Source organism: Scleropages formosus, chromosome 2, assembly GCF_900964775.1.
Source record: "Scleropages formosus chromosome 2, fSclFor1.1, whole genome shotgun sequence".
Taxonomy (NCBI): Eukaryota; Metazoa; Chordata; class Actinopteri; order Osteoglossiformes; family Osteoglossidae; genus Scleropages; species Scleropages formosus.
The window spans coordinates 3861987-3888577 of NC_041807.1; the positions used below are offsets into that span (position 1 = coordinate 3861987).

Sequence of the window (26591 nt, forward strand, 5' to 3'; positions counted from 1 at the left end):
GCTCAAAGCAGGATAATTCGGATTGCGCTCGGTGGGTGGTCATTGACAGCCCGGGAGGTCCACACGGCCCACGCATACTACGTTTGTAGTTTGTCTTGAGGCATTGCTAGGGCAAAGATGACTCCTCTTCCCTCCAGGGCACTTGCAGCTGGTCAGGCAGAGTAAAGGACCCATTTGGTGCTGCCTCTTTCCACAAATGCATCGTGAGACTTGGCAGAGGGATTCGGATGGTGTTTCTGACTTATGACCTTCACCATGCTGTAGGATGGTAGTTCTCAGGTACTAGTGATCCCTGGAGGTGCCTCAGGAGTGGGATATATTGGCTGACTGTGCAGTTTTTAGTAGCCTTTGGGTGTCCTCTTCTGACATTGATTTTATAATAAAGCCGCTATATTTGCTTATTGGCCAAACTTCTTAAATAAGAGGTAGTGATATATATTTTTATGTGTCTTGATAAATGGTATCTCAGGTGGAAAAAAAGACCCATAAAAAAATACTATTTTTGTTAAAGCCATGAAGTCATTTGGATTTCAGTACAAACTGCACAGCGTGAACTTCTTAGGGCAGAAGAAAATGAATTTAAACCTGGACCTTAACAAGGACAAGTTCACCTTAATGCTTAGAAACTTTGTGTGAGAATCAGCCATGCGAACATGGTGCCTTATTTCTCAAGCGGTTTGCTGTCAGGTGAACTCCGTGAAGGGGAGGGCCATGTCCTGTACCTCGAACAAAGCGAGACCAACTTTCTCCTTGGTGGTCTCCATTAGACCTCCATGATGATCCATGAAGTGTTTGAGGCAGGCGGTGACTAGGGGCTTTGGACAGCTGACCAAGCTGTGTGTGAATGTTTGCGTGTTACTATGGCAACTGCAGCTATACACAAGTCAAAACGGGTGAAGCTGATGTCGGACCCGTGGCGGCACGGTTCAACTCACGGCGGAGGCACTGCTGCAGCCCCAGGACCCGACCTTGATGTCCCAGGCGCGTGATACTGGGCTGTACCGGTCATCAAACATGGGTTCTCCCAGGACTTCCTGATTGGAAACGAGGTATCAAGGAACGCAACTCTGCTTGTTGACTTTTTCTTGGAATGTGTTAGTCGCCATGTGACTTCTGCCGTGTTTGTGTTTTCAGTGCTGATTCCTACAGACACTCTACAAGTACAGCGCTGAGAGTGTATCTCGTATAAAAGTGTGCTCCTTTTAAACATCTTATCTCACTGATGCTATAAAAAGCAATGTGACCAAAATGTTTGTTTTTTTAATCTTGCTTTTTAAAATTATTTTTCCATGAGCCCATAAATCTGAAATGAAAATGTCAGTGATCAGTAGAATTTAGGTTGTGCTTTTCAGTATGAAATGTTCGTTCTGACCTTGATGCTTTTTGCTTCTGTCAGTGTTGAGAAAGGAATCCTGTCTAAGTGGTTCTACAACTTAAGCTGAGGTGTGGAGTGTGTCTTCTAGCCTTTACTCCTTTTGTCACCTTTTTTTAATCATGGAAATGTTCATTTTGCATTTTCAGTATTAATTTGTACACAAATATAGTGCTCTGTCATCGCTCACTGTATTTGTTCATTGTATAACCAGACTGTTTTGAATCTTTTTTTTTAATGGAATATTTTAACTGAGTATAAAATAGATTTCTGCCCCTTTGTTAACAAGAACAAAACAAATCTATGCACAAAGTACTTTATACAAGTGTTTAACAATTTTTAGTGGATTTTTTCCCCAGAAGAAAAAGTCCTGCTATACACTGGTACAGAAGATCAATTTTATAAATTGCTGTCCCTCCTTTCTTGATATATCAAGCATTGAAATGGTTTTACTGTTAGTTATATGGTAAACTATTTCCAAATTTGAAAACCTGGTTTTTTCCATATACTGTATTAAAAATGTGTGCAGGAGCATTTGAAATTAAAATGTCTAATCTGTTAAGTTCTGAATCAGGTTGAAACTTAATATCGATCAGAACATAATGTCCCCTTGAATCACTAGCAGAGCAGAATACTTTTTAAAATACCGGATGAGAAAAACAGCAACTTTACCAAGAGATTTTTTTTTTTTTCTTTTTGCAATTGTATTTTGTCTGTGTTAATGCTTCTCGGATGTTTACAGATTTGTGTTTGACAGATGTATGTGGGAAGTGGGTGCAGTTTAAGAATGAAACAGGAAAAGTTGTAATTAATTGAATATTTTATTTAAAAAAAAAAGTTTGTGCAAGATCCACATTTACCTTTACTTGTTCTGTTACCTTCTTTAAATAGAATGATCAAAGGAGTGCCATGTTGCAATTAATGCATATAAAATGATCCTCGCAAAAATCGTTCAGTTGTTTGCACCATTAATCTTGTCTACATGCCAACGGAGGATGATGGAGGACTGAAAATGAATGACGCCGATTACATCTGTCACCCACACCCCAGCCCGCACACATTCCGTCCTCCTACCAAACTCGGCAACACCTGCCCCAACGTGTGTGACAAACTAGCACTGTCACAATGGATTAACCCGAGAAAGTGAGCACAGCAGCCTGTTGTACTGCCACGGAATCACGCGGCTTAATCTTCCTCCGGCAGCAGAAAGTAATTTGCCCTGTGCCGTATCACACTTACACAACCACCAACTCTAACATCCCAACCACCATGGTGCCGTGCTACACGATGGCGCAGCTGAAAGGAAGAGGTGGGCACGCAGCTTGCTTTGAAAGGGCTTCTGTTTAAGCTGGGACCTGGAAGGTACAAAAATAAAAGCAGGCCTTTGTGAGATACCAATGTGATGCCGCTTTAATGACAAGTTGTGCTGTGTGTTGCAAGCATGCAGCAGTAGTGGAACATGCTCCCCATGCTGATTCACCTCTCCCCATTAAACGGTGAAGCTGGGAGAAAAAGCAACACTCTTCCTCTTCAAAGGGGCAGTTCATTGCAGGGATTGTCCTCACTGTCTTCATGTGGCAGCCCAGCACTGGGGTATGAACACGGGCCACATGAGCAGGCAGGAAGTCCTTTACTCAGTCAAAAATGGTTGCAACTATCCTCACATAGAACCAGTTTAAATATTTGCATATTTTAAATGGAAATTAGAAACTAATCTGTTCAGAACATCAATACCGTCTTGATTCATCGCACAAAATATTTGCATGTGGCCCTGATGGTTACAAGCCCCTTTCGTGACCTTTTGAAAGGGAGAAATAAGGAGAAATGCTATTTTCTCTCTGTGTAGCAGTAGAAAACAATTAGAGGCAAAAGGAATTGCCCCTGAAAAATAAAGCAATCAGCAGAATCTTTGTATACAGCAAGATGGATCAATTTTGTACATACAGGTTATGATAACACTGCTGTAAAAACTGGGTTAATCAAGGAGTGCCGAGAATGGAACTATGACCAGGCACCGTTAAAAAGAACGAGGTGCCACCTGCTCGGCTCTCAGCTGTGTGCAGAAGCACAAGTGATGCAGCCACTTCCTGCCGCATGGATTTATCGCAAAAGACGAGCGTTTCGTCCACACCGGACGCGTCCTGGGTGTTCGCAGGAACATTTAGGAGAAAATGCGTTCTCATTCCATTCCAAGCAGCGAGCAAGTTTGTATATTGATACCTTTAGTTTACTCAACACTGAAGTACAATTTTTTTTTTCTTCATTTGAAATAGGTTGGGATACAAAAAAAAAAAAAACAAAACTACATTAAACGATTCAAGGAAAAAAGTGCATTTTTAAGAAAGTTCAGTATCACTAACAGTGTATGGTGCCTTAATTTTCCCAAAGCAGACTGGAATCAAGTCTCCAAGCATAGTACATTTCATATTTTAAGGAGAAAAAAAAAAAATTTGATCGGTATTTGCATTACCAGACAGGAGAAAAACTGCCTTCAGCACGAAAGGAGCCGAGTGTCCCTATATGCCTGTCCCCCCGTAGGATCCAGCTGAGAAGGGCATGGCTCTTCACGTCATGCACAAGTCCAGTTTACCTCGGACCTCATGCCGTTTGTCTTTCTTTGCCACTCTGTCCTCGTAGACGTGGCCCAATTTCCCGAAAGCAGTCCGTTACACCATCTCCCATCATTGCACCAGCTCAAATTCTTCATGGGTCACTGCGGTAAGCTCTCAAGTCCTGATTCATTCACCATAGGGCTCTTTTTGGAGTTTCCTATAATGAGAGTTGGAGACATGGGTCAGGGACAGGCCTGTCTACATATACCAGACCTTTTAACATTTGTACCGTTACTATAAATATATGGTATCCCAGAAACACTGCATTATACTGGAATTCAAAGCCTTATGAGAATCAAAACCTAAATCTTTTTCACTACCTTTGCTACCCTACTAATCCTAGCTGTTTAAGGCATCTCCAAGGTATAATAGCACTCACAAAAAATATGCATGAACTTGTCATCGTCATGGTTTTTCCTGGCACAGGCAGTCCCCGAGTTACGAACATCCAATCTGCGTACAACCTGTACTTATGAACCCCCCCCAAAAACCTACTATATTAAAAACTCAATTTACATACAATGATTTGTAACAACAAATGGATGCTACTTTGTAACGTGGATCAAAACATCTACAGCGGTTCGTCAGCTCGTAAGCACGTGAGCCCAAAGAAGGATTAAGATTTCCTACTTTTCAGTGGGACCCCATTGCTTAGTAGTGGCTGGTGTCAACTGTATTTGGCATTAATTTCTTTTTACCCTCCTCACCATGGCATCGAAAGTGATGCAAGTGATTTTTAAAAAATTTAGCAGACTCGTTTCTCCAAAGCGACTTCCAATGAACTCTATGTAGTGTTATCAGCCCACACACCTTATTCACCAACGTAACTTACACTGCTAAATACACTACTTACAATGGGTCATCATCCATACATCAGTGGAACACACTGTCACTCACACACACTAAGGGGGACCTGAACAGCATGTCTTTGGACTGTAGGAGGAAACCGGAGCACCCGGAGGAAACCCGCATAGACATGGGGAGAACATGGAAACTTCACACAGACTGAGCAGGGATCGCACCCAAGTTCTCTTGCACTACCCAGGTGCTATAAGATGGCAGTGCTACTCGCTGTGCCACCCCTAGTGATGGTGATTTAAAGACAAGGAAAAAGAATAACGACAAACTATAAAACGGAAATAATTATGCTGTCGGAGAAAGGTGAAACGCCAGTGAAGACAGGAAAACCATTAGGCCATAGTCGGTCAACCATTGGTGAGATTGAAAAGGACAAAGCAAGAATAATGAAGCATGTAAAAGGCTCAGTCCCAATGAAATGTACCATCATCACTAAGCGACAAAGCAGTTTAATTATGGAAATGGAAAGGCTACTGAAAATTTGGTTAGAGGGTCAAAATCAACGCAATATTCCTCTCAGCAAGAAAAGGCTCCAAGCCTTTCCAGTGATTTGAAAGCTGCACGTCCAACAAGTGAAGGTGAGGAAGAATTTGTGGCAAGTAGGGGCTGGTTCAATCATTTTAAAGTGAGGGAAAATTTGCACAATATTAAACTGCAAGGTGAAGCAGCGAGTGCCAATGCAAGTGCTGCGAGTGATTTTCTGCAAATTTTGGGCGAAATTATTAAGGATATAGGTTATTTTCCAGAGCAAATATTTAACGTCGACAAAACTGGGTTGTTTGGGGGGGGAATTAAAAAAAAAAAATACCTGAAAGGACATACGTTTCAAGAGAGGAAAAAAGTACTCCAGGGTGTAATGCATCCAAGGACAGGCTAACGTTATTGCTTGGGGGTAACGCATCTGGGGATTTAAAGCTCATGCCCATGCTTGTGTATCATTCCCAAAATCCAAGGGCCCTTTTTGCATCATTAAGGCATCTCTTCCCATTATTGGAAGTCAAATTCAAAGGCCTGGGTTACAGAAGCTGTATTTGAAGATTGGTTCCTGAATTATTTTGTTTCTGCTGCTGAATGTTATTGCTTGGAGAAGAATATCCCCTTTAAGATTCTCCTTGTGCTTGACAACGCGCCCAGACATCCAAGCACTTTAGAGGACCTTCACCAAAATGTAAAGGTTGTATTTTTGCCCTCCAACACCACATCGCTACTGCAGCCAATGGATCAGAGGATCGTAGCCAGACCTTCTCACAAGCAGTCAGGGCTACCCAAGATGGTTCGATGACTTTAAGGGAGTTCTGGAGGAATTACAACATTTACGATGCCATCAAAAACATTTCAGATTTTTAGGTTCAGCTGAAACATTCAAACATGAAAGGCGTGTGGAACAAACTGTGCCTCCAATTCGCACATTCTTTTAAGGGGGTTACAGCTGACGACATCACAGAAGCCAGGCAGGCTGTGGTCAATATTGGTACTCAACTGCAGTTAGACATAAATGAAAATGTTACTTGACTCCCATGCTGAATAACTGACTAATGAGGACCTAATGGAGCTGGGACAGCAGAAGATAACATTTCAGGAAGAAGACTGGGACCTCTGAAGCCCAGAACCCAAGAAGTTTATGACAAAGGAGTTAACTGAAGCCTTTCGAGGGGGGCGCAGTGGGTTTGGCCTGGTCCTGCTCTCTGGTGGGTCTGGGGTTCCCTCCCCCTCCAGCCTTGCACCCTGTGTTGCCGGGTTAGGCTCCGGTTCGTCATGACCCTGCTCAGGACAAGCGGTTTCAGACTGTGTGCATGTGCGTGTAGCCTTTCATCTCATTGAAGCAGGAATGCCAAAGTTAGAGGAACAAGATCCCAATAGAGAGGTTCCTTAAAGTTTACCAGAGAGTGACCAATTCCCTCAGCTGCTACAAGATCATTTATGATGAGAAAAAAGAGCAGCACTCTTCAAACCCCCCTTGATGACGACTTCAAGAAATTGATTCCAGCAGCAGAATCAAAGACTCTCCAGCACCAGACCTGTCATCTTCAATAGTCATCATCTCCCCATCTTCTTTGTCCTCTTCATGTCAGTGAAATTGTTAATGTCTCTCTCAATTATAAATACTGCAGTAAGAGTTATTATATTTCACTATTATAAATACTGTACATAGTTACATTCATCATCACCACCACCACTGTGTTGTTATATTAAAGATGTTTTAGTGTATTTGGAAGCGTTTTTTTAAGCATGTAAAGCTACACGATGTACTAAAACATTTTACTTCGCAGCAGCAGCGGAATCAAACCCTGACTTTCCAGCACCAGACCCTTCATCTTCAACAGTCGACATCTCTCAATCTTCTTCCTCCTCATCATCATCCAGTCAATGTCATCCTAATTATTAATCTCTTTTCCCATTACTGTATAAATATTGCAGTAACATTTATTACTCTTTCGATGTCTCCCTATTATAAATACTGTAAGTCGTTACATTTTCTTATTGTTATTACATTGTATTGTTAAAGATGTTCCTTTAATGTTTTTATGCATAGAAAGGTACAGAATATACTAAAAAACATTTTACTAACTGACGTCAGACACGAACTGTACCCAACTGTTCCGACTTGCGTCAAATCCGACTTAAAGACAAACTGAAGACACGAAACTTGTTAACCTGGGGACTGCCTGTATTTGTCTTTGCGGAAAACTGTATAATCCCTGCTGTTAGTGGCACACGTGTGGTTGACCCCATCAGAGGGTCCTGGAGCAAGGGTGCCCTACCTGTCTGGTAGTTCTTGTGCATGCGGTGGAAGAAGAGCAAGCCAAAGAACAGCGAGAAGCCAATGCAACCGATGATCATTCCGCTGAGCAGGAAGCTGTAGCTACCCTGGCTATGGATGATCTGCGGAGAAAGGGGCGAGCAGAAGTTGTCAGCAGAGGATGAGAATATACCACACATTGGCCCTAACAAACGGCACCATTCTGGCCTCTGCTCCGACTCTTCTTCTAGTGTTCAGTAAAGGATTTTATCCTAGTCCAGAGCACTGCACTGCACATAGAGTACAGACGGCAGAGACGGAGCCGCTCCAGAGACTTACCGAACCGACGAGAACCTGGAGGACCATCTCCCCCATGCCAGCACTGGTTACCAGGACCGTCGTCGCACAGCCTGCGAGGGGAAACAAGATGAACACTGCTGTCCAGAGAAATGCCTCCACCTGTGGAAATCTAGAGGTGTAGCCACAGAGAGCAGAACCATGGCCACCGTCTCATTTAGAGTGGCCCTTGTAGCACTCGTTTCTCTGCTTCCAGAGCTGGAGGGGCAGAAGGCTTTCGCTCTTGGGCTGTTTACAGTAAGAGAACAGCGAGCCTTGGCTAAACACATCAGGCCTCCCAGACACACTGGGAGCAGCAACACTGCAAGTCCAAACCAAGGACAAGTTCAGACAAAGGTGCCAGCAGAAACCAGCCTCATTAAGCAACACTTCATGCTTACAGGAGGACCTGAGCATTTGGTTCTAGGAAGTGAAAATTTACTGGGGGTAGAGGAGCATGTCTCAAAATGCCACATTTTAACCGATTACAACTCTTCCCTTGTGCTCTGTGCCCAAAGCGAGGAACCTAAACACTAACTGCTTCACTCCGACTCCTGAGGGTTCTCAACCGGTGTAAGGCAGGGCTACTCAGCTGAAGGTCCTGCAGGGCCAAGTATAAGAAAATTTTGTTCCAGCCAGGCAGCAAACCACTGAGTTCAGTCTTGACCATCAAACCAAATTATCTCCCTTTGTGAGCTCTTAGTGGTGCAAGGAGAGTTGGGAAACCTGATTCACACTTCCATACAGATTTAATTGAGCCTACAGTCAAGTTTTCTGGGCCCTTGAAAACATACCCTGGTAGTCTAGAATGTCCTCCGTGAAGGCCACCATGCAGGGGAAGATGCTGCTGAGGAACAGGCCCAACAAGCAAGTTCCCACGAAGAGGAAAACACTGCTCATGTAGAAAATGAGCAGCAGCAGCAGCGTGATGATGACACCAGCCTGGCGAAGGGAGAACAAATGAGAAGAACACATCAGCCCATCAGTTCAAATTCTCCATTTCTGCTGGTGGCTGTATGTATAAACTACACAAAACTATAGAAGTTAAGCCATTTGCAAACAATATCCAACATGTGAACTCTATTTCTTCCATTATACAAAACACTGTGTATAAATGTATTATTTACACTTTCGAACCTGACACTGTAAGTCACTTTGGAGAAAGATGGCCGCTCTAAAAATAAATGAAAACCCAATACTAGTAAGGGATTATAGAAAATAGCGGTGAAATCTGAGTTAAATATAAAATGTTTAGCTACAAGTCAGGTGCTTGACAAAGACATCAATCATGAATGTATCTGTTGCAGTGAATGACAATAAGAGAAGCGACTGGAGGGACTAAAGGTCCCATCAATCAAAAATGTTGACACCTGGCAACATTCCCAAACATGCCCTTAAAGCATTTAAATAATCATGATCGACTTGTTTGTCTGCACAACAATAACGTTTTGCTCATGTGTATCCTGGCTTCATTCTCAGCCTCACCTGTTGACAGTGCGTGGGTACACTAAAGACGGGCCCAACATCACTATCTCAAGCACACATTGCAGATGCCCTTCTGCCCAAAGTAGAGCGTAGGACAACAGACAGAGGAATCTACATTAGTTTCCTGATAAAGCTAACCTTGGAAAAAGTTCCGCAAACACAACCTTAAAAAGACCTAGTACTCCAGGCAAATATTTACATTTATTTATTTAGCAGACACTTTTCTCCAAAGCAGCTTTCAATGAACTCTATGCAGTGTTATGAGCACATACACCTTACTCACCAAGGTGACCTACACTGCTAGATACACTACTTACAATGTGTCACCCATCCATACATCAGTGAAACACTGTCACTCACTCACACACTATGGGTGAGCAGTCTTTGGACTGTGGGAAGAAACCAGAGCACCCAGAGGAAACCCAAACAGACACAGGGAGAACATGCAAACTCCACACAGACTGAGCAGGGATTGAACCCACGTCCTCTCGTACCACCCAGGCGCTGGGAGACAGCAGCGCTACTCACTGTGCCACCCAAACAATACAATGTTCATTCCAAAACACAATCCACTATTGGTGGGAGGAATCATTCAAAATATTTTTATTATTGTAAAAAATTATTTCTATATTTGTTTCAGAATCTCTCATAGAAACTACGAATGGTATTCCTCTAGGATATACTCTACTATGCACTTTGACAACTAACCTGATTTTTTTATTTTTTTTAAAAATAGAATGAGAATAATGATTTTCTTAGAGACAGGAGGAAGACCCTTAGGGAACCTCTATCTTTCTGTGTGTGTGTGTATGTGTGTATATTATATATATATATATATATATATATATATATATATATATATATATATATATATATATATATATATACACATATACATACACACACACACACATACACACACACACACACACACACGAGAGAAAAGCTGAACACAACTCTGTGCCCAAGTCCATGAGTGTTATGAACTCAAAAAGGCAATAAGTGATAGGATCCAAGTTTCAGTGGCACTGAACACAGAATTAAATGAACAAATCTTCTAGTCTTTAAAAAAAATAAAAAATTAAAAAAAAAGGGAAAAAAGCTGAATTTACACTAATTGATAAACTACAACAGCTGAGGTTAAGGGGGGGGGGGGGGGGCGGAAAGCAATGCAAGATGTACGAATGGCATACAAAGACACTTCGACCGGTTTCAGTCATCGGACACAGGATATCACCACAGAGATGCCGTGTCAGAAGACACAGATGAGAGTTTATTTGTTTACCAGGTTAACTAAAAGAAGCCGGACTGGCTGGAAGCGGTACGAGAGGGGGATGGATGCCAGTCGGCCCACGGTGATAGCTGCCCAGAAGATGCTGGCCAAGTATCCGGCTGACTTGTGTGCTAGCGACATGGGAGGGGACACCGCATATGTGTAAACGAAGCCTGCATATGCGCCCTGCAAAAAACACAACGTTCAGCATATTAGCACAGACACAAGGGTTAATTAATGTAACTTATCTTTGTCAACAGTGGCAGGCACCATAGTAGTTAAACCTTTCCAATCAGAAGACCAGGGTTCAAATTCCTGCCCTTGCTGTAGTATGCTACATTGAGGTGCTTAACCCAAGTTGTCCAAGAAAGAATTACCATACAAAGCTGGAAAAATGGGTAAATCCATTTAAATGACAGTTTTAAAAACCTGTACATCACTTTGATCATCTCTTTTCTCTAACACATTTCTCCAATTGCTGAGAAATAACAGGAGTGTTCCAGTGTGTCTCTGGGCCCAGCCTAAGTGTCTCGGGCCAACGGCAGCACCGCACTTGAGCACAGCGCACTACCATTTCCACCTGCTTCGATGAGCATCACTTACCACAATGCCGTCAGTCATGAACAGGACCATCCCACCCAGGATGTGGATTCCGAAAAACGATGGCGGGAAGCCTTGCAGCGCGTTTTTACGACAGCAGCTGAACAGATCGCCGTGACCTGATAACAAAAAGAAAGCTGTTGATCTATGACAAAATGCAAAACTAGAGTCGCATCACCCACCCAACCTGAAAAATAACAGCATTAGAGGTTGTGGACCTTTGACCTGGAGCTGCAGGATCAGGTTCCTCCTCACCTATAGATTCCAGGTCCTCGCTTTCAGACTCTTGCTTATCTTTCTCCTTGTCCTTGCCTTGGGTCTCTATAGCTAGCTCATCGCGGTCCAGAAGGCGTGGGCTGCTGATCATACAGCATGGGATCAACCTCTCGCGGTACATCAGCATAAACACTGCGAGTGGCACCGGCAGCTGGGATAAGGGTGAGAGAGCATCGGTTAGTCAGACTTTGTTAACGGCAAGACCTTCTGGAGCTCATGGAAGGTCAATCTGCTGTGTTGTTCACTGTAAACCTACTGTAGCAGTTAAATTTACACGTGCATTCGTTCCCAGTATTCTTGAAATTTATGTTGTTACTTTAGAGGCTTTTCTCCAAAGCGGCTTCCAACGAGCTCAATGTAGCATTACCAGCCCACACACCTTATTCACCATGGTGACTTACACTCCTAGACACTACTTAAAATCAGTCACATCAGAAAGAACATTTAGGTTGGGTTTGTCAGTCCTTCGGGATTTCATTGTTTCATGGGCTATTCAGTCACTACTCATTTTTGCTGGTAAAGTTTTAAATAAATCTATACTCATTTTCCTTATGCAGTTTCTTCTTCCATGAGCTGCTTAAAAAAAATATCCTTCAGCCCACTCTTTCTGAATCTAAACTTGTCAGTTGCTGAAACATGGACAGTGTTTAGTTTAGTTTATAACACATTTCCATCAAACCATAACCTGAGTTCACAGCCAACGGGTTTTAGTACATTCAGTAGGGGCACCACTATGTAACCTGTAAGATGCCACTCCTAGTCCCAGAAAGGGCTTGGATTGGCTGCTCCGGCAAGGACCGTATTTGCAATAAACCAATAAAAACATAAAAGGTCCTGGTTCATGGTGTCAAAAGGAAATTAATGTGCACTAAATGGCTCCAGTGTCTCCATGGCTTTCACCATTTGACTAGATTAGCAGCTGCACTGGCACTGATAATAATGTGATGTCAAAGCACCTGTCATTGAGAGAAAATTATCCAAAGTGGGTAAAAACCTATCCAGGTTTTTTTTTTTTTTTTTATTTTTAAAAAAGGTCCATTTCCATACTTTCACAAGCAGACGAACCTGTGCCCAGCTCTGCACTCTGATGCCGTATATATCGGCACTCATCTCATATCAGCGATGACAGGCCACAATACGGCCTTTTATGTTCTACTCTTTGCACATTCCAAGCAATGTTGCCTGCGGGATAAAGGCAAGAAGCATCAGGAATGGAATGACAGGGAGTCGGGCAAACAAGCAAACACGTGCTTGTTTACAGTCATGAGGGGGAATCGCTCTGCCAGTACCATGCTACGATTTACTCGTCATGGCAGGTCTCCGTCTTTAACAGGCGACGACATTCCTCCGGATGACACCGAGAAAGGCATTACTGAGATGCAACAAAGCATTAACACGAAACCACAAGGCAAAAAACCAAACACAGAAATACACACACTCATAAGTGCACACTACTCACATTTATGAGAGCCATGATCCAGAAGGCATAGGAGACCTGGGTGATCACTTCCCCCTCCACTGGCAGCTGGTACTGCGACACGTTGTGCACGGGTCCCCCAGCCAGCGCGTTCCTCAGGTGTTCCATGGCTGTAGAGTTCTCCGTTCCGTTCCCAACCACACAGTTGGTCTCAGACAGGAAAGGGTCTGCGATGAGAGGGCTCACCAGGGCCCCAAAGCCGATGAAAAAGTGGAGAGCCTTTCAGGGATGGCATGAGGACATTGAAAATGAGGCAACGGAAAGCCAAATCATCTGTGTAGTACCTGTCGAAAGTCTGAGTTCAAATGCTAAACCTGAATAATACTTGTGTGGGACAAAGTGGACAGAAAAGTGAAAGCAAAGTAATGTTCAGGTGGGAGGGCAGGGCAGCTGATTTCTAGCTCAAACTTGTTAACGTAAAAAGTTGTGCGGGGGGGTTTTCGAATAGGTTTAGTCAATACCTTGACCGATACTTTACAAATGTACGTTGGTTATTCCCTCCCATGTTTATAACTTGTCCATGCACTGTGTCTGCTCATGTCCCCTCCGCTCCTCCAGGGATGGAGGCTGGAGAATCGAGAGTTGGAAAAAGTCCAACCAAATCATCTGAAATCTGGCCTCTCTTCTTTGTGCAAAAGTCTAGATAACTCAAGCTGGCTTTGGGGGGGTCGGGGCTTAAGATGAAAAAGTACAGAGTTCAATAAATCCCAGCTGTGATTGTACTTATTTTGTTAATTCATCTGAAGCTTCCCTCCAAAGCAGCTTACAACATTACCTTTGTATACTAAGCTACTTACAATGATTTACACCACTTACACAGCTGTGCAATTTTTACTACATTAATTCAAAGCAAGTATTCTGATCAAGGGTACTAAATCAGCGGTGGGATTCGAACCTGAGTTCTTTGCAAGGCAATAACCACTATGTCATCACACACCTCTCCATCATGGGACACTCCACTATCTGGTTCACATTTCAAATGACTTCACAAGAGCTGCTTATCTCGACTACACACAGCATAAAATGTAAATAAGACAACTGTACCTCCTATTATGTGTGCTGCATTGCAGTTCACACACACCTACAGTATTTCCAAGAAAAAAAAAAAAACCATCACCGCAATATTTTTAGTGTCAGTGAAATACACACGGAGCTCTAGACCTGTACTCTGCTTACAGAGTAAATAAAACAATGAGCACTTCCTTCAGCATGGGTAAACAACCTGGCCATCAACCTCAGCCATCATTTGGTGGGTGGAAACAAGACTTGATCTAGTTCCGAAAGTGCAGTCCGGTGTGGCCGGAACGGAACCCCTCAGCTTGGCAGCACCAAACTGGCCGCTCACCTGCAGAAAGACGGCAGAGTCCTTCTGGTAGATCTTCACCAGCTGTATGTTGGCGATGGTGTCGATGACCCCCATTGCAAGGCCGGCGATTGCCATAGCGACTGCGAGAAGCAGCACATTGTGGCACAGCGGGATGATGGCGAACACCAGTGAGATGATCAGAGAGGACAGGAAGAGGGCTGACAGTGCGCACAGCAGCCTATGGAGTGAAGAGGAAAATCGATATGGAGAAGTTCAGCAAATGTTCAGAGAGACACATTTAAACACCATGCGAGTTACAAAGAGCTCGACGTGCTTCCACTCGACAATGAGATCCATTCCTCGTTTAAGGACAAGATGTTTTGGTTTGCTCGCAGCGGCTTTTCTGGTCTACAGCCAACACAGTAGAAGGCTGCCCAATACTGACAACACAGTACAGACCAAGCTCTCATTTATCCCCATTTAGTCGGTAAAGTCCTTAAAGGAAAAAAAGAGTTTAGGTGCCGATATCACAAAACCACTTCTCTCGCCAAACTGGAGTCCAGATAAACAATTCAAACAACTTTCCCGCAGATGTTTACCTGTCCTCTGGGTTTGCAACGGCAGCAGCTCAGTGGTCACCTTGAGACACAAGTGATATTTACTGAGGTTATCTAAAGCTCGACTTGTCACTTCATAATATTCAAGCTTCAGTTTCAGTTTTCTGTTCCTTCCCCTAAACATTTTCTCTTGCCCCAAGTCATCAAAACTGAGAAATCAATCAGGATACTTCAATAAATTACATTACCAAAGGATTAATGAGCTAGCAGAAAAGAGAAAAATCATAAAAGCTAGATATCAAGTTTATCTGGTAGAAGCCAAAAATTTTGAGTACACTTTCCAGAAACTAGTTATTTTCATATTTGCTTCTTTACATTTCACCCTTCTGTCCAGTTCATCCCAGACAAGAACATTCACTTTTACCAATTTAGCAGATGCTTCTCAGAGAACAGTACAAAAAAGTACATTATTTCAACAGAAGGAGAGATTTAGATGCAGACACACGATTCTTGAGTAATTTTGTTTCATACCACCATATAAACCAGTATACATAACACGAGTAGCTGCATATAGGGTTCACTTCTCCCCTGATCCCATAAGTGCTGACTTTTCTTAAATGTAGAGAGAGATTCAGCAGTTCTGAGTGAGTGGGGGAGGTCATTGCACCATATCAGAGCCAGACCCAAAAACTTTCGTGCTTTTGATTTTAAACCTCCTGTGCATGGGACCACCAAGCAGGCAGAGGTTTAGCATTGCCCAGGTGTACTCAAACTTTTCACTGCCACTACACATACCCCCCAAAGGGAGTAATTGTCTGAAGTATATGTAGAGGAGTACATAGAGGCAAAACAGCTTAATTTTAAGGGAAATGTAAAGTTACAGGATTCGGGGGGGAATAAGCTGGTTTAAGAAATCACTGCTTCAATGACCAGTCCAGAAAGTAAATCTTAGAAATGTGTAAAAAAAAAAAAAAAAAATATATATATTTATATATATATATATATATATATATATATATATATATATATATATATATATATATATATATATATATGTGTGTGTATATAAAAAAGAAAAAAATGGGGGCACGGTGGCGCAGTGGGTTGGACCGGATCCTGCTCTCGGATGGGTCCTGGGTTCGAGTCCCGCTTGGGGTGCCTTGCGACGGACTGGCGTCCCGTCCTGGATGTGTCCCCTCCCCCTCCAGCCTTATGCCCTGTGTTGCCGGGTTAGGCTCCAGTTCACTGCGACCCCGCTCAGGACAAGGTTTCAGACAATGTGTGTGCGTGTGTGTGTATATTAAAAAAGGAAACAAAGCATATGGGCAGACAGAATTTATGTGAACAGGTAAACTACTTCTCTCGACATTAAATGAGCAAAGCTTCGACAGGTACGGAGGAACGCTTTTTGAGCCGAGAATACGGCACACTGTGGAAAGGTCCAGGAGCACTGTTCATACAGCAAAGTCTATTAAATACATCTATCTAAACCTATCATCTATAAAAATAATTATATTGTTGAAACCCTTTTCCCCAAGAGACTTACAATATCAGGTTTCTACAAAGTTACTCGCAATTATTTACCATTAAACAGCTGGCTAATTCAGGGTAAAATACCTCAACATAGCAGGAGTGGGGTTGATATAAATTCCACATATACAATAATATTTGAGTTTTTAGGCCAAGAGTGGAAATTCCATTTTAGTTTAGTCTCGGCCTAAAAACTCCGGTAAGTGATGATTGCGAGGATGCTCCTCTTCCACAGGCCCACTCTCCTGTTCTACCACGGTTCACTCGGGGCAATTTTACCTTTCCCGAGAACACATGGCCCGCTCCCCCCGGTCAGGGCAAAGGGACACACGTGGGACAGATGGCCGTCCACTAACGAGAGCCGTGTGATGCCATTACCGAAAAGAAGGAGATACACACACGCATGCGTCCTCCGCTTCAGAGGACAGACCCCACGTCACTAATGGTGGAGCTTGTGCTGCTCTGGAAGAAGTCCAAGGCTTGGGGAGAGTACGTGATTGCCATGGCAACCCCACAAGCTGCTCACACAGAGGGGAAAAAAAAAAAAAAAAAAAAAAAAAGTTTTTTTTGGGGGAAACACACGGACACTGCTACACTGTTTTGTAGTATTTCAAATGAAAAATGAGAGAGAGCTGCATGCCCCTGCTGCCACCATCACACTTTGCTCCTCCGCCTTTTGGAGAGGCAGTTTGTTGGAGAAATTCTTGCGGAAGGAAAGCGGCTGGAACGCGCAGCTCTGCAGGTCACCCGCAGTCACTCACATTACCGCTCAGTGCTTCTTCTGCGTTCCTCCCTTCAGCAGATGCTTGTAACCGACGCGACGCACGAACGCAGCGCAGAGACAGACGAAGAGCTTCGGATGCGGACGCGGGATTCTCGAAGCGCCGTCACTTCGTCCGCCGGCGCCGCTTTAAACGCGCAGCCTCGCGCAGAACCGAGTCCCACGGGGGGTACAGACCCGGTGGGGGGGGGGGGAATCTCCGAAACAGATGTTACGGGATCCTTCTGGAATGCTGGATCACACCTTCCCAGGACTTACACCATCGCAATCTGTACCCCAAGGGCAGGTACGCGTACGGAGACCAAGCGCACCAGGTGCGATCCCGAGAGCGGCATCATCGTCATCATCATGATTCTGTACCTCACGCCTCGAAGGACGAGCTGCCAACACGGTCTTACACAGCAGAGACATTCTTAATGGAACAATCAGGGTAAGAACCTTTTGCTGGACCAGGGTCCTCTAACCACTGCGCCATCTGCTGGCCGATAACATTTCAGAGCAAACCGGTGCGAACGGGTGAGAAGGAGCCGCAACATCGCCTCCGCAGCGGCGCTTTGTCGGTGGGGACTCTGCGCCGTGACTCTCGCACACCGTCCCCCGCGTGGAGCCGTGACTAAACGCGCGCGGGCGCGCGCCCAAGAGCACACACGTTCGCACTCACGTTTTCTTGAAGAAACCCCCGACGGAGCTGCCGACGAGCAGGCAGAACTGCTGCGAGAAGAAGACCCAGGTGATGCTCTGCAGCGAAGACTGCGTCTGGCAGCGCAGGTCCAGGATGGTGGGGCCCAGGAAGGCGATACACAGGCCGAAGCTGAAGAACACGCTCCAGTAGGTGAGCGTGTGCTGCCAGTGGCGCCTGAAGAGGCCGATGATGCGCTCGTCCACGATCATGTCCTCGCTCTGCGCGAGCGCACGCGCACACACACACACACGCAAGTTGCTCTGTCGTTTTGTGGGAGTGTGCGGGGGAGGTTGCTGGTGGTGGAGGTGGAGGAGGAGGAGGAGGAGGAGGAGCAGGAGCAGGGTGCGCGCGCGTAAAGCAAGGCGGAGGATGAACACAACGCTGCGACCAGAGGTGCTGCGGTCGACGCTCGCTCTCAGCACGCCGGCGCGTGTGAAGCTTTTTTTTTTTTTTTTCTTTTTTGGTCGTCCGCGAGCGTCAGGTGCGCCCGAGCTCGCGCGGATTTTAAAGGCAGCCTGTTTTCCCCCACCCCACGCGTTTCCCTCCTCCTCTGACGCGCGCGACCCGGAGTCTCGCACTGATCAACCAGACTTTTAAAAAAAAAAAAAAACAATCTCTCTCAGCCTTGAACGCTTGTGCTTTGCCAATAATACTAGCACCGCGTCAGAGAACTGGAACGCTTTACTTAGCAGGCGCTCGGCTGTAGCTTATGCCGCAGACCGAGTGCCCACAGCGGTGTTAAAATGAAAACTATATATATGTGTGTCACTCACTGTGTGTGTTAAGCAGAGCAAACATGATGTGGTCCAGGTGTTTTTGTGAGGGCGGCGAGTCAAGTTTGATGTGTAAAATCAGTCTGTCAGTGTGGGCAGTGAAAAGCCCATCTCCCATGAACTCCACTGCGGTTCCTCTCATTAAATATAACCCGAGGGAACCGTCGCAGTGCTGCACGACGTCTCTCCTCCAGCCCGTGTGAGGAAGACATTTTCTCGAAGCCTTTCGGTTCCCTCCGTCTGGGAGAACAGTGGTGTCTGGAGCCGTGGCGCCCTGCTTCTTCTTGAAAGTGTTTAAGCAAAAATGTCATTTCTTTCCTTCTGTTAAAATGAAAGTCCCAGAACACGTCGAAGGTCATATATAAACGAGTAATTTATTTAAATTCATGACTTCAATCAGGTTTGCCTTTGCAATAGTAGTCACAATACATTCAGTTTCAGTACTACTTAATCACACAAAATATTTCATAGAACCTTTTATACAAAAATCTAAATATATATTGTGTTTTAAAAAACATTTAGACGTTATCTGCAGTCATTTAAAACGATAATTTCCCCCGTGGTAAAATTCACAAACAACATTCCTGTTAAAATACTTATTATATATTAATCTTTTTCAGACACATTTTACAGTATTTAAAATACCTTTTTTTTTTAAATTTATTACAACAAACACGCACAAGTACCTTAGCTTTAGTGAGGCTGGAACAAAATAGTTGAATATTTCAATTTATGATTGCTCGTAATCAGTCATATAAATAAGTATATACTGTAAGTAAATATATTTCTGTTTCCCCTTGACTTAAAATCCTGCCATTACAGAAGTGTACAATCAGTCCAAAATTGCTTAACCCGTGGCCTCCGCTCACATCCACACACAGTCTAGGTAATATTATTTTCTTATAGCACTGCTATAACTATGCTATTACTTTTGTCAAGCTAAGATGTATGCATTAAAACTCAATTCTGACAATGTTGAAGAAGCTCACGTGTCATTTTTGTCAAATGACACATACCCACGACTCAGTACTGTACCAACTGTACTTGGTTACAGCTCTGACAGTCTGAAGGAGAACTTGGAGAGGTTTTAAAATGGGGACATTTCTGTCTTGTACAAGTAAAAAAAAAAAAGTGCTGCTGAAATACTCTTCAGGTGTGCAAGTCAGTATCTATCCATATTACTCGTACAGTACGCCAGACAAGAAGTCTGCAAAGTCAAACAAAAATAATTTTGGACAAAACAGTTTAGGACAGTTGTATTATATTGTAATCTTAAAATAAATATATGGGAGTATACTATGTTTTTATACCATGGGATACTTCATTTTATATATTATTTTAGCATATTTTGAACTATTTTAAAAAAAAAAAAAAAAAAAAAAAAAAACTTTTACATTTTTTAATCTTAAGGTTACACATTAGTACCTATGTTGTTTTCAAGTCCTCAGAATGCATATAATTTATCTTTCAAATTCATATAGTGCAAAAAAACATGGAGTTAAAGAGTCATTATTAAGTATATTACAAATACTGCACCACAGTAATAAATGGTACAGGAAAAGGTTCAAGGAATTCTCTGTGTTGTTCTGTAGCATTTATTCTGGATATAACACCTAAATGATAATATAAATTCTATTTAGTTTGTCTTTGTTGCTACAGTTTACGATGTATTGCCCATATTTGGCACGATCCTATTTGTGTTTTCTGTTTTGTTTCTTTAGGCATGAAAAATATTTTCCTGAGAACCCATACAGCTACATATCCACTCATTGAAATACAAAACAGCTAATATCTAAAAAGGAGAAAGAAGCAGCAATTTTTGATTTGCCAATAAAAGAGACTCCACGTAAACGTGCCAATCTTGTTTTTAGTTATTTTTGAAAGTTTTCCTTGTCCCTACATCTGAAACGACATAGGAAAAAGAAGTATTTGCAAACACAGTACAGCTATGTACTCAATATAGATTTCTTGCAAGAGGCCAGAAAGGTAATGTCGGTGTCGGAAAAAATCTAAGTGGAATTGTTATCGAGTTCTTCTAATTGTTTTCCTAGTTTTCTGCATAAGCATTGAGGTGCTGAGGAGCTGGGAGGGAATGACAGACAGAGGGAAGCAGACTGTCCATGGCCATTGCATCCTGCTGTACCGCTTCTTCTCAGAGTAGCTTCGAAGCCATACCTTCCATTCTAGTCTTTTTTTTTTTTTTGGCCTAATTTCTGAAAAGAGAGGACTCCAGGCTGCATCATTCTCATCACCCCTCTCCCACAACCACAGGCCACGTCGTTTCAGAAGTGTATGGGCTGAAGTGCCGATTTTCTGCTCTGCGTGCTTTGTTCTGGTGGACAACAGTCGTCTCAGCCATGGGTACGCCAAGCTCTAGAATATGCTCTGCCGTCGGTTTTTGCCCCGAGCTGAACCAGACAGAGAGAGATGCCACATATTATAACACATTTTCCCCTGTCCTACCACTGATGATCCCAGGTAGATATTCATTATGTTCTAAAGCTGGCGGAAAATTCAGTGGCTGGAGAGCCCTACCTGCTTGCTGAAACACGGAGGCCCTGTGCCCTGGATCCTTCTGCAGTTGCACCTCCCTGAGGGAGAATACGGAGGATGCTAAAGAAAGAGAGAAAAGAACCCATATTCACTGATAAAGGACTTAAACATATACATTTGTCAATATATTGATACAGCAGTAGGACTCTTCAGCTGGTTGCCGAAGCTTCAAAAGTGTTTATATTGTTATGTTACTACTCAGAGCTCTGACCATATAATACACTGCTTTTACATGAACCAGAAACAGGCATCAGTTCATAATGATTTACCGTGGAACCAGATCAACAAGTTCATGGTTTAAAGAGACAAGCAGCCTGACTTCAGGAGAACCGTTCAAGATACGTTAAAGAGTTTTGTTCGACTCAGGTGTAAGATTAGTTTTTAAATACTGGTTTATGGTTCTGTCTTACTGTCAGGTAAGGTGTGGATTTGCTCTCCAAGGCTCTTGAAGTACGGGTGCCTCAGCGATGCTTCTGCTGAGATCCTTTCCCTGGTTTCATACTGCACAGTTTGACAACATTAATAAAGTGAAATTAATGAATATATGACCATCATTTTTAGTATAAATCCACATCAGTCTTTGATTGAGATATTAACAGACATGAGTTTTGACATCTTTCTTTGCTTTCTTGGGATAGAAGTGGTGTAAAATCATAGGCGTGGAAGGGATCTGACTTATGTTCTTTCTCAGAAGATCAAGAAATAAGCTGGTTTATTTTTAGAAATTAATTGTAAAATGTTACAATAAGGTTTCATCAACAATTACTCACTTTCTGAACCACTTGTCCCATACGGGGTGGCACGGAACCGGAGCCTAACCCGGCAACTCAGGGCGTAAGGGACACACCCAGGACGGGACGCCAGTCCGTCGCAAGGCACCCCAAGCGGGACTTGGGCCCCAGACCCACCGGAGAGTAGGACTCGGTCCAACCCACTGCGCCACCGCGCCCCCTAGTTTCATCAACAATTACTTGTTGGGAAATTGAGACTGTGAACCACATAACAATGCTACCATTGGATTTATTCAGCATATGCAGTGCCACCTTCATTGGATCCCACCTCCGTTACCATAAAGTGACTGTCGCCCCTACGCACTCTCCTCGACCTCACCTCATGCTTCAGTGTCCTTTCTGTAAGTATTAAACTTGCACCAAAAATATATCTTTATTTTTTATTTAAAAGCTATAAATGCTGTAATGGTGGGGTAAGAATGACCTCTCCATTATTGAGCATAATTACCTTAAAATATTTAACAGTTAAGTTGTTTTGGTAGTGTGAAAAAACAATGGTTATTAATTAAAGCAAGTGGTTATTTTGACTAGTTTAAAGTTAAAAAAAAAAAAAAAAAAAAAAAAAAGTATTAATTTTAACATGCAGTAGCGCTTACAATTTTTCCTCATTGAAATTAATGGTAATATATGTCTGACTTATGAAAATTCACCTTACTAAAGGGTTTTCAGGAAGGCATTACCTTTGGGGGAAGAGTGTATTTGCCACTTAATGTATTACATATAGGACCAGAAAGAGCGTATTAAACTGTAAGTGAAATCCAAAAATATGCTTTACATTCATCAGTTTCCTCCAAAGCACCTTACAATGAATATTATGGTATTTAGCGGACACCTTTTTGTCTAAGGTGACTTACAGGACCAGATACACTACCTACAGTTAATCATTCTTGTGTACACCAGAGCAATTCAATACATTCTCACACTCTTTGGGCATTTTTAGAGTAAACAGTACACCTGAAAAACATTTCTGTGGACTGGGAGGAAACTGAAGATCCTGAGGGAAACCCACAGGAACACAAGGGACAACATGCAAATTGGAACACACAGCCCAACAGCTCTATTCGTTGCACCACCATGCAACCTCACACACAGCGAGAAGCGTTGCTGTCTCACAGCGCCTGGGTGGTGCGAGAGAATGTGGGTGTGGAGTTTGCATTCATCCTCCGGGTGCTCTGGTTTCCTCCCACAGTCCAAAGACATGCTGTTCAGGTTCACCCATAGTGTGTGAGTGAGTAACACAGAGAGAGTGTGTTCCACTGATGTATGGATGAATGACCCACTGTAAGAAGTGTATCTAGCAGTGTAAGTCACCAGAGTGAATAAGGTGTGTGGGCTGACAACACTACATAGAGTTCGCTGGAAGTTGCTTTGGAGAAAAGCGTCTGCTAAATAAATAAATGTATTATTATTATTGATCAATATTATAATAAAAATAGTATTTGTACTGTGGCAGCTCTGCCAAGCTGTATTATTAATATAAAAACAAATGCATATTTGTGTATTCTTTACATTTTTCCATTATAAACCCGAGACAATGTATGCCAATGAATCCAAAATGTGATATTGTAATTGAAAGTTAACAGTCCAGTGTGTTTTTTCTTTACATCAGGCAGTGACAGTTTATCTCTGGGCTTTTTACTGTATAAAACAACATCAGGTGTGTATTCAGAGCTGTTTAAGATGAATGTCTCAACCTCTTGTTTAACAGGCCTCCTGATCATGATTGAGTGCCATTGTACACTTACACACCCAAAGTCATCAGACTGCACCTGGTTATTGTCCGCCGTCTACGACTCTTTGAATGCCTTGTGTGTTACTGGGAAGACAGTAACACCCATGTTGTTCTTCCCTCTGTATTTTTTCTATCTTAGTTGTTGAGGGTTTGTGGTATCTTAAAGGAATGCAGGTGTCCGAGAGAAGGGTAACATTAGGCAGCGTCTCGGCAGGATGGTTGGGGCTGATGCACAAACACAAACCTGGCAAGAAGGCCAAACTAACACATTTAATGTTCTTTACGCACTCGCCCTGCAACTTAGCTGAGGACTCTGACTGTAACTGCCATTTCTGTCTATGAACAGGAACGATAATGATCAAAGTCATAAACCTGGCTACTTTGGAAAAGCAAACATTGGCTCGACAATAAACACGTCCTGTATCTGCAAACCAGATCACCAAGACAGTACAGATTTTTGGGGTTTGCTGGAACTCTAGCACTGGGTTAGAGTGCTAGAGTTTTAGTGTGCAAATGTGAACTGGACATTCTGGAATTCCATTATTATATTCCATTCTGTGAGACATCTATGACTTTTTTGTATAAGTAGTATATTTAGCACTCCTACCAGAAGCAGACTTGAAAGAAGGTCAAGTCCCTCCGTATCTAACCTGAAAACCAAAGAACAGGACTGAGTTACGGCTTCTCAGACAGCACAGCCACGGTACAGTGGAACAGAACTGACCGGACTTTAGCATCTTTTAAGGGTGCATGTCTCACCAAACACCTGCAAACAACAAACCCTTCACCTGTCACCCCCAAATGAAAGACATCCAAATGGAAATACTGACAGAACTGTTATTTCTTGTTGACATTTTGCACACAGTCTAGTGCAACAATTAAGAATTCAGAAAACTTCCCAGCCCAAATCAGAAGTTTTCAATTACAATTTTTGCTATTAATCCTTATGCTCTTAAACTGGCAGAGTTGAAACTGTTTTAATTTCAGGAGTATTAATAACAAAGTATATTTTGCAGGTGAGGGATATCAACCACAGTGTCAATTAGAGATTAATTCTGTGAGGACTTTGATGGAGCTACCTGGGCACATGGTTGATGAGTGGCTGGGCTCTATACTGGGGGAAGAGGTAGGATCTGAACTCCTCACTGGTTGTGATTCCAGGCCAGGTCTCCTCAGTGGGAGTACCTGTGCAAAGAGGAAGATCGTCAGGGGGACAGACAGTGAAAACACCATTCCTCTGCAGTGTGAAATAATCACAGAAATGAAGCAGCTGTGTTGTAGGATGTCCGCAAAGTGCTCTTGGCTACAAGAAGTACAACATTTGCAAGTCATTGACAGGTTATGCGAATCATGCAGAACAATGTGAGAATGAGAGTATCTGCTAACGTTTAAGAGAACTTTGGGAGACACAGGTATACAGCCCACGCCCTTTACAACTGAATTATTCCGTTGTCCAACTTAAATTGAGTACACATGAACAGTGGTCAATGAACAACAAGCCACAGGCCCTACATGGTCAAAGGAAACGATCCTAATGAATAAATGAAAGCCAAAGGGCAAAGAGTGGCCTTGCTGGATGTCGTTAAAGCTTTCGAGATCCATCACAGGAAGTTACCCAAAAGGGTCTTTGTTTTGATTAAAGATACTGATTGACATCTATGTACAAATTCTCACTTTTTTCATCCGCTCATTAAGTAATTGTTCACCAACACGTGAAAGCCTCCATGAAGTCCATCACACAGTAAGGAAATCTGTTAAACATAAATCGACTTCCAGGTGAATAGAACTCGTGAACTAAATTTGCCATGGATAAAGCGGTTAAGGCACTGAACCGCAAACGGTATGACATTTGTCCTCAAGATCTTTATCATTTTATTACAAACACGCTGGAAATACACGAATGAAATGAAGGACAATACATAATTAAATTGCAGGTACCAATTCTAAAGGTATGTGAAAAAGAGAAAAGACTAATTAAAATCATAGTAAATCCACAAAATTGTCCAGTAGCCTGAACTTAATACCGATGACACGAAAGCAGGACAACCAGTTTGACTGAATTTGTGAGGTGTATATTTCAAAGATTTACACTATTTCTAACATCAGGGGTTCCTGCTTAACAAAAGTGAAGAACCGATGAACGCCAGCACACTCAGCTCTGCTAGAATGTTCTCCGAGCATCCTGTTCGTGTTCACCACGTTATTAGCGCATGCCAATGGCAGGTCATACCCATCAGGCGAAAAATAAGGTGGAGCTCCTCTTTGACAGTTGATCCTGGGAACATGGGCCGGCCTGTCGCCATCTCAAACAGGATGCATCCGACACCCCTAAAATCGGAGGCGGAAACACTGCGATGAGTGAATAATACAGGGTAACGCTTTCAGAACAACGAATTGCAGAGGAACACACACAGATAAGCGAATGACAGGGGTTACTCAACATTGCCTTCTAAATACATGACATCATAGACAGAGAGGAAATACCTGGATATACCATAACAACCTGCTCTGTGATTTTACATAATAGAACTGATTATTTTTGCTGTCATTTCAATTTGATTCAATTACAACACATGCATAAATATGTGGGTGCTCTCAGAGTCAGGCTGTTTAAAAAGTGTGTGAACCTATAGGGATGGTCTTTATTCTTGTATAAAATATGAAACTAAACTTATAAAATCTAAATTTGAAAATAAATGTATAAAATGAACAAATGATTATGATTTACACACCTGATCGGACCTGCCTCCCAATGCAACTTGCGGTTCACTTATTTTTCTACCTGCACTAATTCTGTTTTTCTTCTGCACACATTATTTCATCTAAAGCAGAATATGAATTGGTAATTACACACCTG

General features: G+C 42.8%; 2 protein-coding genes across 3 annotated transcripts in view; both read right to left on the reverse strand.

Moving 5' to 3' along the window:
- Positions 1–1715: 1715 nt before the first annotated feature.
- Positions 1716–18998, reverse strand: mfsd4aa (major facilitator superfamily domain containing 4Aa). 2 transcript variants are annotated; one of them, XM_018758525.2, is made up of 10 exons: positions 17184–17353; positions 14375–14573; positions 13012–13248; positions 11532–11703; positions 11280–11395; positions 10689–10862; positions 8713–8860; positions 7922–7992; positions 7605–7725; positions 1716–4141 (listed from the first exon to the last, which is right to left on the reverse strand). In XM_018758525.2, coding segments are annotated over exons 1-10 (1299 nt in total). In that variant the 5' UTR covers positions 17186–17353; the 3' UTR covers positions 1716–4082. The 2 variants fall into 2 exon arrangements, with proteins under 2 accessions (XP_018614041.1, XP_018614040.1); XM_018758524.2 differs by lacking the exon at positions 17184–17353 and adding an exon at positions 17865–18998 and having other exon boundaries at positions 1717–4141.
- A 1849-nt stretch (positions 18999–20847) lies between these two features.
- cdk18 (cyclin dependent kinase 18) overlaps positions 20848–26591 on the reverse strand; it is a 65222-nt gene continuing 59478 nt past the window's right edge. The window contains exons 11-16 of the mRNA XM_018758723.2: positions 25965–26062; positions 24814–24919; positions 24342–24384; positions 21622–21712; positions 21194–21271; positions 20848–21066 (exon numbers count right to left, since the gene is read on the reverse strand). Coding sequence (XP_018614239.2) covers positions 21032–21066; positions 21194–21271; positions 21622–21712; positions 24342–24384; positions 24814–24919; positions 25965–26062 — 451 coding nt within the window. The 3' untranslated portion in view covers positions 20848–21031. The remainder of the gene's footprint in view (positions 21067–21193; positions 21272–21621; positions 21713–24341; positions 24385–24813; positions 24920–25964; positions 26063–26591) is intronic.